Consider the following 15,057-nt stretch of genomic DNA (forward strand, 5'->3'; position numbering starts at 1 on the left):
GTTCAAAAGAAACTCTCCTTCAGCTATAACATTCAAGTGTTAATTTCTTTAAATGTATTTTGAAAGTCATCTGGCATTATTACAATTACAATAAATGTGAGATTACCTACAATTAAATCTTCTGGGAGTGATGAACCATACTGTAATAGTGTCTGAACTTTACAAAAATATTTATTTCCTGAAAGTAAATCAAATTTATTGAAAAGTGTGAAAGTTGATGCTATTGTGACATATAAATTTCAGATTATTATAAAAAGAATTTAATCATACTTCAATTAATACACTGTGCAAAGTGAAGATATTCAATGTAATCCATGAAACCTTCACCCATATCAGCCATTGAAATCAAATCAATTCACTTGAATTCATGCTGAGCTATTGCCCCAGCATCAAACAGATCCTGTATAACATCATCCTTATATCCCAATATACTCTTCAATACATCCAGTGTATGCTGTCCAACCAGAGGTGGTGGTTTAGGATCTGACACTTCAAACTGGTTATACCTTACAGCTGGTCCTGTTGAAAAAAAAAAGAAATCTATTCTTAATTTTGTGCATAATATTCTCCAGAACTGCTACAGAAATGCTTTTACTGTAAACACTATTATTCAATATAAGAAGTAGATAATTAAAATACAACATCCACCTAAAGATATTTTTCTATTTCCTGATTACTTTCAAGTCTGGGCTTTTCTGCCTGTTCCCCAACCATAGTAGAAATGTAAACAAATTATGGGACACAAATAGCAATACACTTAGATTTATATACCACTTCACAGTGCTTTACAGCCCTCTCAAAGTGGTTTAGAGAGTTAGCATATTGTCCCCAGCAATCTGGGTCCTCATTTTACCCACCTCTGAAGGATGGAAGGATGAAATACATTTATTACCAGAATGTCTAATTTCATTCTTTATATTAGAAGAGACCTTGTATAGAGTTTCCTACTTTCAACCCTGAAATATATGTAAAAATATAGCTAAAAATGAGACAACTTTCCAACAATGCCTATCCCATTGTTGAAGAATTTTCATTGTCAGGATATGATTCTTAAAATTCTTATTTTTTCCCCTTGTAACTCAAATTCACTGAGTCAACTCTTGTCCTTTAAGCAATCAATTTTCCATGATAGTTGTTCTGTTGTAGATTCAACCTGCTCACTTCTTTCAGCCTTATGTATATGCATTAATATGGCTATTAAGCATAGATGTACTAAATCTTCATTGTTATACCATGCCCCATGATTATTACCCATTATAGCAAGAGGTGAATTTTACATTATAGGAAAGACCAAACTTTGAATTAGTTCTATCTTCATTTGCAATTGAAAAAACGTACATCAGGTCAGACGAGATGTTTCTCATGCACTGCATCTGCCTGCATGCCTGCTTTACATTGTCTCTTCAGTTAAAACTGTTCTGAAATTAAACATTTATCTGATCAGAACATACAGTAAGCTGAATTCTTTGGTTTCACTAAACTTCCATTTTCTTGCTTGCAGAATAGAGGACTTGAATCCTGAGAGTACAGTGAAGGCTGATCTTTTCCAACTGTTCAGGATATTTCCCATAGTAAGGTGTCTCTAAAGATTATGGCATGATAAACTCACTGCTACACAGAACAATGGAATCTGAACCTCTATTAATAAGAAGGTAAAAAAGGCTATCACTTAATCTATTGACCAAACAATATCTTGGAACTTAGTTTTGTATTTACTATTTGAAACATGTATTTTCTCCAGAAGATGAAATTGACTTTCAAATATTATTTTTCATTTTAGTTTTACACCAGTTTTCCTCAGAGAAGAGCCAAGAGTTTTAAACAAAGCCAGCATAAGATGACCAACAATTTTTTAAAACTATGAATTCAAAACATATTATCCCACTTTGATAATGACTTAAAAATAGGAGTGAGTTCTGCACAATTGCAACACCTTGATCATTTTCAGGACCCCATTGAAAGTCACATTACAATAATCCAGTTTAGCTGTAGTTCTGGCAATGAAACTGTTTGATTACATAGTAGGATTATCTGTTTTAGAGGGAAAGTAGGGGGATTCAACCCTCTAGAGTCTCCTGGATCTCTTAGCAACTTCTGACATCATCCAATGTAATCCTTCTGCAAAGATTGTCTGAAATGGATGTGAATGGAAATTTTCTGCAATGATTCTGTGTTAAATTTTTTTTAAAAAGGATGCTGAAAGAATAAAACTAAAAAATTATTCCCCAATGTATATATGTATTATGACTTATCATGCAAGTTGTTGAGATATATACTCCGGATATTACTTCCTCATCAAGGTCTCAAAGGGGATAAAATAAACAGTTACACTTAGTATACCAAAACTGCCCATGTAGCAGTTAACTCCATATCACTTTTGTGCCATTCTGCTGCAATATTTCAGGCACCAAATGTATAAGAGTTGAAGGACACATTAAAACATAAAATATTAAAAACAAAACAGTAGAAGCAACGTTTTGTTAAAAGAAACATTTTGTAGCATAAAGTCATCAAAGGATGAAAGGGCTATTTTGTTTTAAAAAGTCATGGTCAGAAATTTTTATACAGGATTTTAAAGATGAAAATGATGACAGACAAAATGGAAATGTGCTCAGAGATACCCTTGACTATCCAAAGAAAGTTCACGTGAGTATTCATGTAAGCAGATGCATGCATACTCACTAAGTCTATTGTAGGGAGGAGGAGCAGGTAAATCTAATGATAATAGTAGAATCAGAACTGTGATTTATTATTGTTATTTTGAACTGATTTTATTCATTAACTCTTTAATGAGTCTGGCAACTAGAAAATGGAAAATTTGGAAGACACCACCAAAATGTATATTAAAAATTAAATTAAAAAAGCCTATTGCATTGGCCTCTATAGATAGCAACAGTCTTTCTTTCTTTTTTTCTTTCTCTTTCTTTCCTTCCTTCCATCCATCCATCCATCCCTGTTTTGTAGATGTTTTGTGTTGCATTTAGATCAGTATGAAGCTATGGATAATACTGATGGAATGTATAAAGACTGCTGTTTTGCTTTTCTCAATGTTTTAAGTTAGAACTAGCCAAGATGAGAGGGTGGGGGGAGAAAGCATAGCTTTTGTTTATTATTTTCACTAAGCAATGGAAGCAATGAGCCACAGTGGCACACTGGTTAGAGTACATTACTGCAGGCTACTTCTCCTGCCTGTTCCTGCCTGCAATTTGGCAGTTCAAACCTCACCAGGCTCAAGGTTGAGTCAGCCTTCCATCCTTCTGAGGTGGGTAAAATGAGGAACCAGATTGTTGTGGGCAATATGCTAACTCTGTAAACTGCTTAGAGAGGGGTGTAAAGCACTGTAAAATGCTATATAAATGTTTTTGCTATTGCTATAAAAGGCCCCTGGTGTGCTAATTCCTGACAATATCCCACTCAAACATAGAAAGACACTATAACAATTCCTGGATATTTTCTTTACTGGCATCCAGGCCTACCACTTTGATGGGGAAAAACTTTCAGGTATATCTCTCAAGAGCACTGCTTCTTTATATTTTTCCTCTGAGGAAAATGATTTTCTGCAAATAGTTTTAACTATTTAGAATGCTGTTGTTGTCATCTTTTTGTTCTGAACAAAGAGAGTAAATGTTTCCCTGTCCTAAGATCCAGTTTGCTAGGTTTTCTGGATGAAATTATTGTTATAAGGAGATCTATCTAGTGACTCACTAGCTGCAAAGGACAGGGTGTCAATGGTTTAAAAGATTTTCCTGTAAGCATGGTTAAAACTGGGATATGGAAATATGAAAAATATGCTAGAAAAAAGCATTGTACAAGAATTCCCTTAAAACAATACACATTTATACTAAAATTAAAAAAATTAATGTGGTTATCAGCATATTCACCTAAAAGTTGCACTGAACTAAGTAAGAGTTTCTTACTTCTATGAAAACATGTTTAAAATTCTACTACATGTTACCTAAAAACTTTCAAGAGTTTTTCAGAGCTTATAAATAAAGAAGGGATAATTTCTAACTAAACATAGACAAATTATTAGTTTTTAAGGTTAATGATAACAGTAAGATTATTTGACTGTAAGGCTAAAATAATAGTAGCAGCGGTAGTTTTAAAAAAGCCCTTAAGCTGAGTTCAACTCCTGGTAATTGTATCCATGAAGTTTTCTTGGCAGAGTTAAGAAGGGGGTGGGTGGGCGTCACTGGCTTCCTCTGATACATTTAGCTTTCCAGTCTAGCCAGCAACCCTGGAATTCCTAAGCAGTTTTATATCCAAATATTAATCAGAGCTGATCTAGCTTGGCTTCAAGTTCAGTCAAGTTTGGATAGGTGCTGCCACCTGCTGAGACAACTATAATGCTGCAAACTTCTAATTAATGTTAAATACCAGCACCTCTCTGATCTCATCTGATCTCAGAAATGGTTACATAGAATCAAACCATCAAATCTGGCATGGTGGTTCAGCTGGAAGTTGGAGGAATATATGCATTTAAGAAGCCAAACATTGAAAATGAGTTGTAAAAGCTTTTCAGCACAACATTATTTGTGAAAGATTGACAAGATACAACTCAGTCCACTGCTGGGACAGACTGTGGGAAAGTATGGGACAATGTAATTGAATATTTATTTCAAAAGACAACTGCTGAGAGACATGAGAAAAGTGATTCCTAAAGATACTCCCTCCCAATTAAGTCACTATAACCGAGACTGAGAAATTCCTCTTACAGTTAGTTTTCAAGATTCTGTATTTAAATAAGCATATCAATATTAGTAATGGTTAAAGCTACCTTTTGTATTGTTCTCATGTTCTTGGCCTTGTCAGTGATATATAGTTTGGCATCTACTATGATCTGCTTCTCTGGCCTATGGATCTCCACTAAAAATATTCTCTTTTATATGTCCCAGTCATGAAGTTAGATGCCTCCTTCCTTTTTTTTAATGTACCCATCTGAGAAAGGAAGCTTAGTTTTGAAGTGCTTGGTTTATTAAATGAATTCATCAAGGATATAAACATAAGACAACAGATTAAAAATGAATATGTGGGGAAGAGGAAAAACATAGAATCAACAGAAAATTCTAGTGAGGAATTGCAAGAAGCCCCAATTATGTTATGCTTTACCCAGTTAATAGAGCCTTTTTATGAATGGAAACCCCTAAAATAACCCACTTCTCCATATTTTTTTCAAAGATAAAATTTCAGTAAATGAATATAAGCAGTTACTTTTTTTAAGAAATGAAATTCTTAACGCAGCTAGTATTATTTTTCTGAAATACTTTGTCTAGCTGAAATAAACAAATACATAAAATATATAAATATGCCTTCATAGACACAAAATATTATCATGGGCAATAGATTTTTTTGCAAATGTCATAGGTCCAGCTTTGTAGACCATAGTTGATTATGTGATATGCAAACATACTGTAGAGGTTATAGTGAATTTCTAGCTCAAGGAAATAACTGAAGAATGTCTCCTATTTATCTAACTGATCTTAATACGTAGTAATTGTTTTGCATTATTATTAAATCATATACAGGAGCTTTCTATGGGAATTTAGCAGAAATGTATATGTTAAGCTGGGCTGAGTGTGCATGGCTCTGCCTTAACTTTGTACCCAATGCTACTTTAGCTGCTCTAGTGGGATAACTGAAATGCCATCAAAAGATTGAGCTACCATTTGTCAAAACACACTTATTGCTGCTTCCTCCCATTTTAAGCAAGCATCTGTTTTATTTTAATTTTAAATTCTTTGAAGAATACTCACCATTAGTATTTAAGGAGGAGTTAAGGGAAAGCAAATTCCACATTTGAACCCTAGTCAGACAAATTTACAAACTGACAAATTGATCTATACCAACTCAGTATGAAGGCCAAGCAATTGTGTTTGCTTTCCATTGTCTGTTGCCAATGCTGGTCATGTGATATTCAGCTCAACAGAGCTGGGAAATATCAAAGTAATATAGAGTATCTCAGTTTCTAAAAAGAGGCAGGTAGCCTTTAGTTTATGTTGCATGGGGGTGTCTGTGTGAGCAAAGTAAAGCAGTCTTAAGCTATCATAGTTGTACTTTTCAGTAGTCTATATTAAAGATTTCTATTCTGTTCCAGAAAGGCAAATATCAGATCATTGTGATCTAATTCACAAGTGAAATAGAAGAATTGGTACATCCATAAAGAGGAATGAGACATAAGGCTAGGAAGTTTTCCAACCACCACTCCCACCTCACTTTTCTTACTTTTCCTGCCCCCCTATGAATTGTATGAGAGAGATGGGACTCCTCCAAGAAGACAACTAAAAAGCCTGTGAACATAAATTAGAATCAGATTGGAGCCAGCCATGCATAAGCAATATTCCATTGCAAATATGCACAGATCAATTTCATTAAAGCAATTCCGCATTCTCCCTGACTTTTTCCACCTCCTGATGTTTTGGACTAGTTCCTTTATTATTCCTTTTAACTTCTGGAGAAGAATGTTTTAACTTCCTTGGGTTGGCAGTTTTGAAATTCTAATCACAAGCAGCAGGTGCCTTTTTTTTTTTAAAAAAAAACAATGTTTCCATCATGAGTCTCTGGGAGATGAAGAGTGTCTTCCTCTCAAATGCTCCATAACCTTTTATCCTTTGCCATTGCACTTGTGGTTTTTGGATTTGACTATTCTTCCCCCTGCTTTCCATTATGTCTTTTCCCCTACCCTACTTTCTACCTGTTGGCTAATGCATCTTCCTTTTGCTAGGATGGCTAGATTTAAGCTTTTATTTATAATGCTGTAGTAAAAATGGTTAAATCAATTATCTTCAAGGACAGTGCAAATATTTTCTGGCTTAAATAACAGATCTTCATGTTCCGTGAATGTAAAAGATCCAAACAGCATTCTGGTTTTAGGTTTTCCCCCTGCTATCCCTATACAGCACCACATTCAGGAGTGGGATTCTACCGGTTTGGACCGGTTTGGGCGAACCAGTAGCTCTGACTTTGAAGTGGGCCTGCCCACCCGCCCCTGTACTATACTCACCTATATTTCCTTTTCCAAAGCCCAGCTGATTGGCATGGCAGAGTGGATTGCTGTGCCTCAGCTGTTTTCCTTGCCAGCAGTAATGTGGAAGGTGAGTTTTCTGCAAACTGTACAAGCATGTGCGAGCGAAGCAAACCAATTGTTAAACCAATAGGATCCCATCCCTGGCTATACTGCTTACTTTGTAATTGACTTGCTTCAGGCCATCACTATAGTCAGTAATATGGACTGAGAGTTGAGAAGATCTAAATGCAATCTATTGATAATACAGGCTAAGTCATATATACAAAATGAAATCATTTAATAGAGCAATACTATTGCTGAAGGTTCTGCTATGTCTACTGCACTGTGCACAACAATTATATGAAATGTTTCTATATATTTCAAAGACCACACAAAAATATAAATAATGATGAGAAGTCCAACATTTAAGAGAAATATCAACCTTTAGCCAAATGCTTATAAACTAATATAATTGGAAGTATGAAAGAAATGGTAATCACAGATCAATATGGCTGCTACTTCAACAACTTCAGATCCAAATTTAGATAAAAATTATTGATGGTACACTAAAAGATAACAGCATTGATTCATCATAGCAATCATAATTACAAAAACTATATATACAAACACACGTACACACAGAAACACACACCCACATTACTGAAATTACATTAGCAATCTGTTAAATCAAGAAGCTTGGAGTAATTACAGGGTCACTAAAGTATGAAAGAATTATTAGCCTTCAGAAAAAGCATTTTGTTCATAATTCTTCAGCTAAAAATACATTGTGCAAAGGCTTCAGCTGCTGTATTGTAACACAAAATTCTGAAAACATTTAGTCTTCCCATCTCTATTTCTGAAATATTTTCTTTCCTAATGACTGAAAATATTTTAACTAAAAATCAGTTCATATTTCAAAAATCTAATACTTCTTGATATCATTTCTAATGGAGGACAGAAATGCATGACCCAGAATTAGCTCTATCTATCTGAAAATTATTCTCAAGTCAGACAAGGGTCTTTTTCAACTTCAGCAACCATATCTGGTACAGGCAGCTGTGTCTATGCATGTGGCAAGTCACATGCTGCTATTTTCTGTATTGATATGTTTCTGGATTCAGTTGACTACAAATGGTCACAAGTGAACAAATGTTGTGGCATTGATACTAGTTGGAAGAGGTACAAGAAGTTCCTTCATTTAAAAAATGCTATATCAGAAAGAGTTTTAGCACTAACAAATCTATGACTAGCATGCTCCAAAGTCATAATGGTTAGCTTAGTCCCACTCATCTCTATCAGTACATGTTTTTCATTATAGAAATCTTCTGTGTTGTGAACGCCCCTGCTGTGCTTCTGTTTATTAATCCTGCGGTGTCCTGTCTGACATCAAGGAATAAATGGCACATTTTCATTACAGCTCCAAAGTGATGTTTTTCCCACCCGACTTGATAAATCTAAGCAGTAGATGGCAACTTCATTCTGAGTCTACATATTGCGGTTTACACTTCACGAAGTCAAAACCTCCATGCTTCTCTGATATTCTTGATCATTTTAGAAAGACAACATAACAGAAGAAGATCAGGCTCCAGGCCCAAAAATGACTCCTTGAAGATTGGTAGACTTGAATACTTGCTCATTTCTGGGAACCATAATAAGGTCTAGGGAGTATAAAAGAACTCAATGAATACTAAACTCTCATCTGAAAAAGAAGTCTCGTCTCTAGGATCTGTCCAGGGTTCTGACTGCTCTACTTTCCAATTTTACCAATTTTACATTTTAATGGATAAAATTACCATTAATCTGCTTTGATAATCTTCACAATCTCTGCTAGAATCACTTCTACAATCAGAATCAGCTTTTCCAGCATGGAATGCATAACCATTTCAATCTACCAAATGTGGAAGTTGGAGTGGTAATACTTTTAGAATACAAATTTATTCTTTCTCTTAATTGTTTCAATTACCGTATTTTTCAGAGTATAAGATGCACCTTTCTCCCCCAAAGAGAGTGAAAATCTGGGTGCATCTTATACACTGAATAAAGCATTTTTGGCCTACTGAAATCCTGCCCCATTTGCAAAAATGGACTTGCAGAGGGTTCTGGAGGTTTGCAAAGTGCTCCTGGGGGCTAGAGAGGGCAAAAATGAGCAAAAGACAGAAGGTTTTTGCTCGTTTTTGCCCCCCTCAAACCCCCAGGAGCATTCTAAAATCCTCCCAAAACTCTGCATGTCCTTTTTTGTTGTTGCAAAAAATGGTCTGTTTTTTTACTCGTTTTTGCTCCAATCAGGAACACTAGTAGCAGTTTTTCCCACTGGGAAAATCTGGGGGATGGCTCAAGGAGTCACATGTAACAAACATTTGTTGGAGAAGCATACTATTTTTTTACAAGTGCCTTTTACAGATACAAATAATCAGGAGGGGGGGAGTGAAAAAAGGGTAGAAAAGTTGTTTTTTGCAGTGATACTGTGGTTGTAAATGTGAGAGAGCTGCCAAGTACCCAAATTTTTGACTATTTAACTGTGGGAGCGGTTCAATGGTCATAACTTTGAACTCAGAGCATAAGTTCTTTGGTTCAGCATCATTGCAACACTTCAGATTGCTGAATGAATAGTTTTAAGTAAAGAATATCTAAATAGTCAGTGACATGCAGTCAGGGGAGGCAGGAGAGGCAGAGCCTCACCACTCTCATGAAAAGAAAAAAAATGTAAAGGGAAAAGGCGAGTGCTGAGGTGAGGCTTTAAAAAGCCTCTAAAAAAGGGAGGACTGTGACAACTTTGATCTTTGCAAGTGTGCAAGCAAAATACCCCAGAATCATGGTGGCGGGGACAGCAGCTCCTTCCGCTGCGCTGAGGAGAAGAGCCATGCTGTGCAGGAGGCTCCTCAGCGCTAGCCTCAGATCAGCGCGAGCCATGGTCCCATTCCCCTCCTTCCTGAGCCAACATGAAGGGGACCACGGCCCGTGCTGATCTGAGGCTAGCACTGAGGAGCCTCCTGCACTGCGTGGCTCTTCTCCACAGTGCAGTGGAAGGAGTTGCTGTCCCCGCCACTGTGATCCTGGGGTATTTTGCTTGCACGCTTGCAAAGATCAAAGTTGTCACAGTCCTCCCTTCATGATGATCATTTGATGACGTCAGTGCCTCACCAGCCATAAACCTCACCGCAAGTCACTGCAAATTGTATAGTTTGTCTCTAAAAAGCATAAAAATTTAATAATAATAGCAATAACGCAATATCATTATTTTATCCCTCAATAATTAACCATGTCTTTTCCACATGCTTAATCCTTGCATTCAGCATTCATTTACTTATTTCCTTTAAATATACATTATTTTACACATGCTGATATATTTTAAACATGAAGAAAAACATGGAGAATTGCAAAATCTGCAGATTATTTGTAAATGATTCCAAAATTGTACATCAATTGTAATTAGAATTTGCAAAAAAGAAAAGAAATTCAGAGATATTCCTTCCATTGCTAATTAGCATACAGCATACAGTTCATGAAACAGATGATTGATTAGAAAATATGTATGATTAGAAAATATGTATGAATGTAGGAAAGATCTGGTTTTCTGATTCTCTTTATCCTTTTGATTTTGATTGGGTATATCTTGTTCCCTAGTAAAAATCTATATAAAGAAGAATAGAACTTCTGAGAGCTCTATGTTGATGGCATTTATAGTAGTATAGTCTTTATTGTCATTGTACAAAATAAATGCAATGAAATGTAACTATAAAACTGAACATTTTGCAAATGCTTTGTCATTTATTATAGTTTTGGTGGAATAGTTTATTGCTCCTGTGGGAATTTTAATAATACCCTGCTTTTTTAAGCTGTCACCAGTGTTAAACTGTTTTATCCAATTTACACATCAGCTTGAAGCTTGTATTTATGTGCATTATTAATATATAGTCTTTGCATGGACACTTGTTGCTCAGTAGACATTTACTTAAATATTCTAAAGCCTTATGTATTATAATATCTATATCATTCATTACATCAATAATGAAGTATACATAATTTATTGAATTGAAAATAAAAAGTATCACAAAATAAAACTAAGAACATATTAAAATAAGGAATACTAATTTATTCCACATATAAATTTTGAATTTGAGAAGAAATACAAACATTTATTTTATATTTATCTCCAAAGATTTGTACAGATGTCAGCAATATTTGCAAAAATATTACTAATACAGTTAATGTGATGACCAAAACAACTACATTTATGATTATCACTCATATAGCAAAAAGCAATATTTAGTTCTCCAGTGCTTGTAATAATAAATCTAGCTGTTAACAATAAGGTTGAATTTATTTCGATAATTTTCTAGAACATTTAACTAAAATTATGACCCCAAAATTAGTCAATTTTTCCCTGAAAGTTATATACCAAGGCTAAAGATAACCAATACTGGACAGAACTGATCTTCACTTCAGAATTCAGTAGTAATGGATATGGAATTTGCTATAGGAAACTCATAAATGGAAAGGGGGACCAGTTTCCAGTATTCATACCAAATTCCATACTGTTGCAAAGAAAAAAAGGCCAAAGAGGCAATCTGCATATTTAAAAACAGGTAGGGAACAAATTTTGTTATTAGTTACCTCAGCCAGTGGGAGCACTTAGTTTCCCTAGGCTGAACCAAAAAGCATCAAGGTCAATAAGTACTTGGATAGAAGGATATTTGGGAAATCCAGTGCAAGATTAGGAAATAGAAAAATCCCAGAATAAAGGATAGCAAACTTTTTTCTGTATGAAGCCAAAAAGGTGTCTGTGTGTCTTTGTGTGTACAGGCATACACACACACACACTTACATACATGCATATATACATACCTATAGCACATAAATGTTTACATTTGCAATTTAACAAAAAAAATTCACATATACAATTTTCATTTCATGATAGTAACTAAAGTTTTGTTTGCTTACTTGCTTGTTTATTTATTATTTAGCCACCTATCTTGCCAATGGCAGCTTACACCAAGTAAAAATGAGAAAAAAATAGAATATTAAAATAATAAATGTTAATATTAAAATTGACTAAAGTCATCAAGGATGAGAAAGTATGGAGCAAAATGTATATGAGCTGGAGATTATCCCAGTCAATTAGACATCTCCAGTACAATACGCTCATTGGACCCCATGGCCAGAGGTGGGATTCAGTTGGTTTGGACCAGTTCAAGTGAACCGCTTGTTAAATTTGGAGAACCGGCTAATTGCACCAGTGGCTGGCCCTGCCCATTGTGTCTGCCCATCCACGCCCATCCCAGTCACTCCTTATCTCGCCTTGCCTGCCTTGGCCGCGGCATAGCAGCTGCTGCTCTTTGGCTCTCTCACTTGCTTGCTATGACCACGTGGTCCCTGCAGCCCAGCCCACCTGTGTGCCTTCACCCAGGCCTGCCACATATCCCAGCTCTCTGCCGAGCCTTCCTTCAGCACTTTCCGCTGCCTCCCACACAGCACAGCTACCTGTTTGCCTGGTGAACTGTCCATTGCCTTTTTTTGGCACCTTTTTGCCTGCAGCTGCTGCCTCTTTGCCAGAGTGAATGGCCTGCCACTGCTGCATCTTTGCCTGCCTGAACTGAGGCTGCCTCTTTGCCGGCATGAATGGCTTGCTGCCTCTGCCTCTTTGCTGGCATGAATAGCCTGCAGTTGCCGCCTCTTTGCTGGTGTGAATGGCCTGCAGCCACTGCCTCTTTACTGGCGCAAATGGCCTGCCACCGCCATCTCATTGCCAGCCTGAACCGAGGCTGCAACGGTGACAGGCTATTTGCCCTGGCAAACAAACAGCAGCTGCAGGCCATTCACGCCAGCATAGAGACAGCAGCAGGCCATTTGCGCCAGCAAAGAGGCAGCAACAGCAGGCCATTCATGCCAGCAAAGAGGCAGCAGCAGCAGGCCATTTGCACCGGCAAAGAGGAAGCGGTGGCAGGCTGTTCATGTGGCAAAGATGCAGCAGCTGCACGCCGTTTGTGCCAGCAAAGAGGTGGCAGCTGCAAGCCATTCACACCAGCAAAGAGGCAGAGGCTGCAGGCCATTTGTGCCGGCAAAGAGGCAGTGCTGGCAGACTGTTTGCGCCAGCAAAGAGGTGGTGGCTGCAAGCCATTTGCACCTGCAAAGGGGCACTGGCTGCAGGCCATTTGTGCTGGCAAAGAGGCAGTGGCTGCAGGCCATTCATGTCAGAAAAGAGGCAGTGGTGGCAGGTCAGTATCTTGGGATGGAGTTGTGCCCAGCTGCACCAAAAGTGGCTGGAAGTAGTCACCAGCCATTTTCTGTTGCAAAAATCTTTTTTTAAACTCTCAATATCCAGCAGCAAGAGCCAACAAGAGGTGAGGTATCAGGGAATCACAGTTGCTATTGCTGTACAAAGGTAAATCTAAGGCTCCGGTGATCGCCACTGCTGCTTCGGAATGTCTGCGCCGCTTCACCTTGCAGCCGCCACCTCTTTGATGGTGCAAACAGCCTGCAGCCTGCCGCCTCTTTACCAATGTGAACCACCTGCTGCTGCCACCTTACCGGCAGCAGTTGCAGGCCTTTTGCATTGGCAAAGAGGCAGCAGCAGCAGGCCATTCATGCCAGCAAAGAGGTGGCAGCTGCAAGTTGTTTATGCCGGCAAAGAGGTGGCAGCTGCAGGCCATTCATGTTGGCAAAGAGGCAGCGGCTGCAGGCTTTTCACGCCAGCAAAGAGGGGATATTGGTATGCACCAGTATTATTAAAGATGAGCTACTTGGACCTTTTTGGGTTGAAGATGGATTCAAAATCAACTCCCAAACCTACTGTCAGTTTTTAGAAGACACTTTCTTCAAGCAGAGGTACAGGAAAAAGTCTGCATCTTTCAAGAAGATCATGATTTTTATGCAGGATAATGCTCCATTGCATGCACTAAAATATATCACTGCATGGCTATCCGCTAAAGGTCTTAAGGATGAAAGAATAATGACATGGCTCCAGTGGTGGGATTCAGCCGGTTTGATTGAACTAATACCTAATTTTTTGCTAAGTTCGGTGAATTAGATGTGTTCCAGAAAATCTGTGTTTCTTCTTTTTGTTCAACTTCCTTCCAGGTCGGGGGGTAAGGGGACATCTCCAAAAGTCCAAGAGAGGAGAGATGGAAATCTTTGATCATGTCACTTATGTGAAAACTGTCTTACTTTACAGAAGGCGGCCGGGTGTGGCGAGGCCTGCGTATCAAATGGCAGCCCAGGGCCAAAGCGCCGGCAGAGCACCAGAAGATCAGAGAGAGTGATGAAGTGAGCAGGCATCCTGTATGCAGCATCCATGTCAGCTACCCCTTTCTGCCAGAGCTGGAATGCCACTGCATTTAAGTGCCATCCTTCTCTCCAGTGGCTCTGAGCAACTGCTGGAGAGAGACGGTCCCGTTTCAACGGCTGGTGTGCAGATGCCCTTTGCTTCCCCCAAGGGCCGTCAACTTCTAATGAAAAAAAAATCTCACCCAGTGGGAATTGATTGATTGAACTTTTTAGTTCCACAAACTTGTTTCCCTGCACACGATGGCAAGAAACACAAAGGAGAAAAGTGATAGACCTGGAAATCAGGTAAGCAAAGAAATGTTTAGGGGAAGCGAGGACATCTGAGTGGTGGTGGGTGGGTGTGGCAAGCTCCATGGCACAGTGTCGTACTGCAATAGAGAAACAGGCAAAGAACGGCTGGTGTGAGGGGAGGAAGTCTCTTTCTCCTTTCTTCTCCCTGCCCCTTTCCTCCTGCCAGCCTGTCCATTTCTTTTTTCTCCATTGCAGAGCAACGTCCAGGATTTACTCTGATAGTGGAGTAGTGGTGTTAGTTTAACAACCAGTTCGCCCAGGGCCAGGTTGGTCTTCACGGGAGGCTCATCCCGCATGTGCGGCAGAGCTGGAGGACAGGGATGGGCACCTCCCATGACAGCCAACCTGACCCTGTGTGAACTGGTTGTTAAATTATTTGAATCCCACAACTGCATGACCTGACCTAAATCCTATTGAGAACTTGTGAGCCCTTCTTAAACGGTAGATTTACAGTGAAGAAAAACAGCACACCTCTCTGA

The 15,057-nt window shown here is 38.2% G+C and overlaps 1 protein-coding gene across 2 annotated transcripts in view; it reads right to left on the reverse strand.

Annotated features, from left to right (window-relative positions):
* Positions 1-237: 237 nt before the first annotated feature.
* Positions 238-15,057, reverse strand: part of SUGCT (succinyl-CoA:glutarate-CoA transferase) — a 337,147-nt gene continuing 322,327 nt past the window's right edge. The window contains exon 14 of one of the 2 annotated variants that reach the window (XM_081932604.1): positions 238-519. In XM_081932604.1, the coding sequence (XP_081788730.1) occupies positions 356-519 (164 nt within the window). In that variant the 3' untranslated portion in view covers positions 238-355. The remainder of the gene's footprint in view (positions 520-15,057) is intronic. The other variant, XM_081932608.1, reaches the window with a different exon arrangement.

The sequence above is a fragment of the Natrix helvetica genome (assembly GCF_964273705.1).
Source record: "Natrix helvetica genome assembly, chromosome: Z".
Classification (NCBI taxonomy): domain Eukaryota; kingdom Metazoa; phylum Chordata; class Lepidosauria; order Squamata; family Natricidae; genus Natrix; species Natrix helvetica.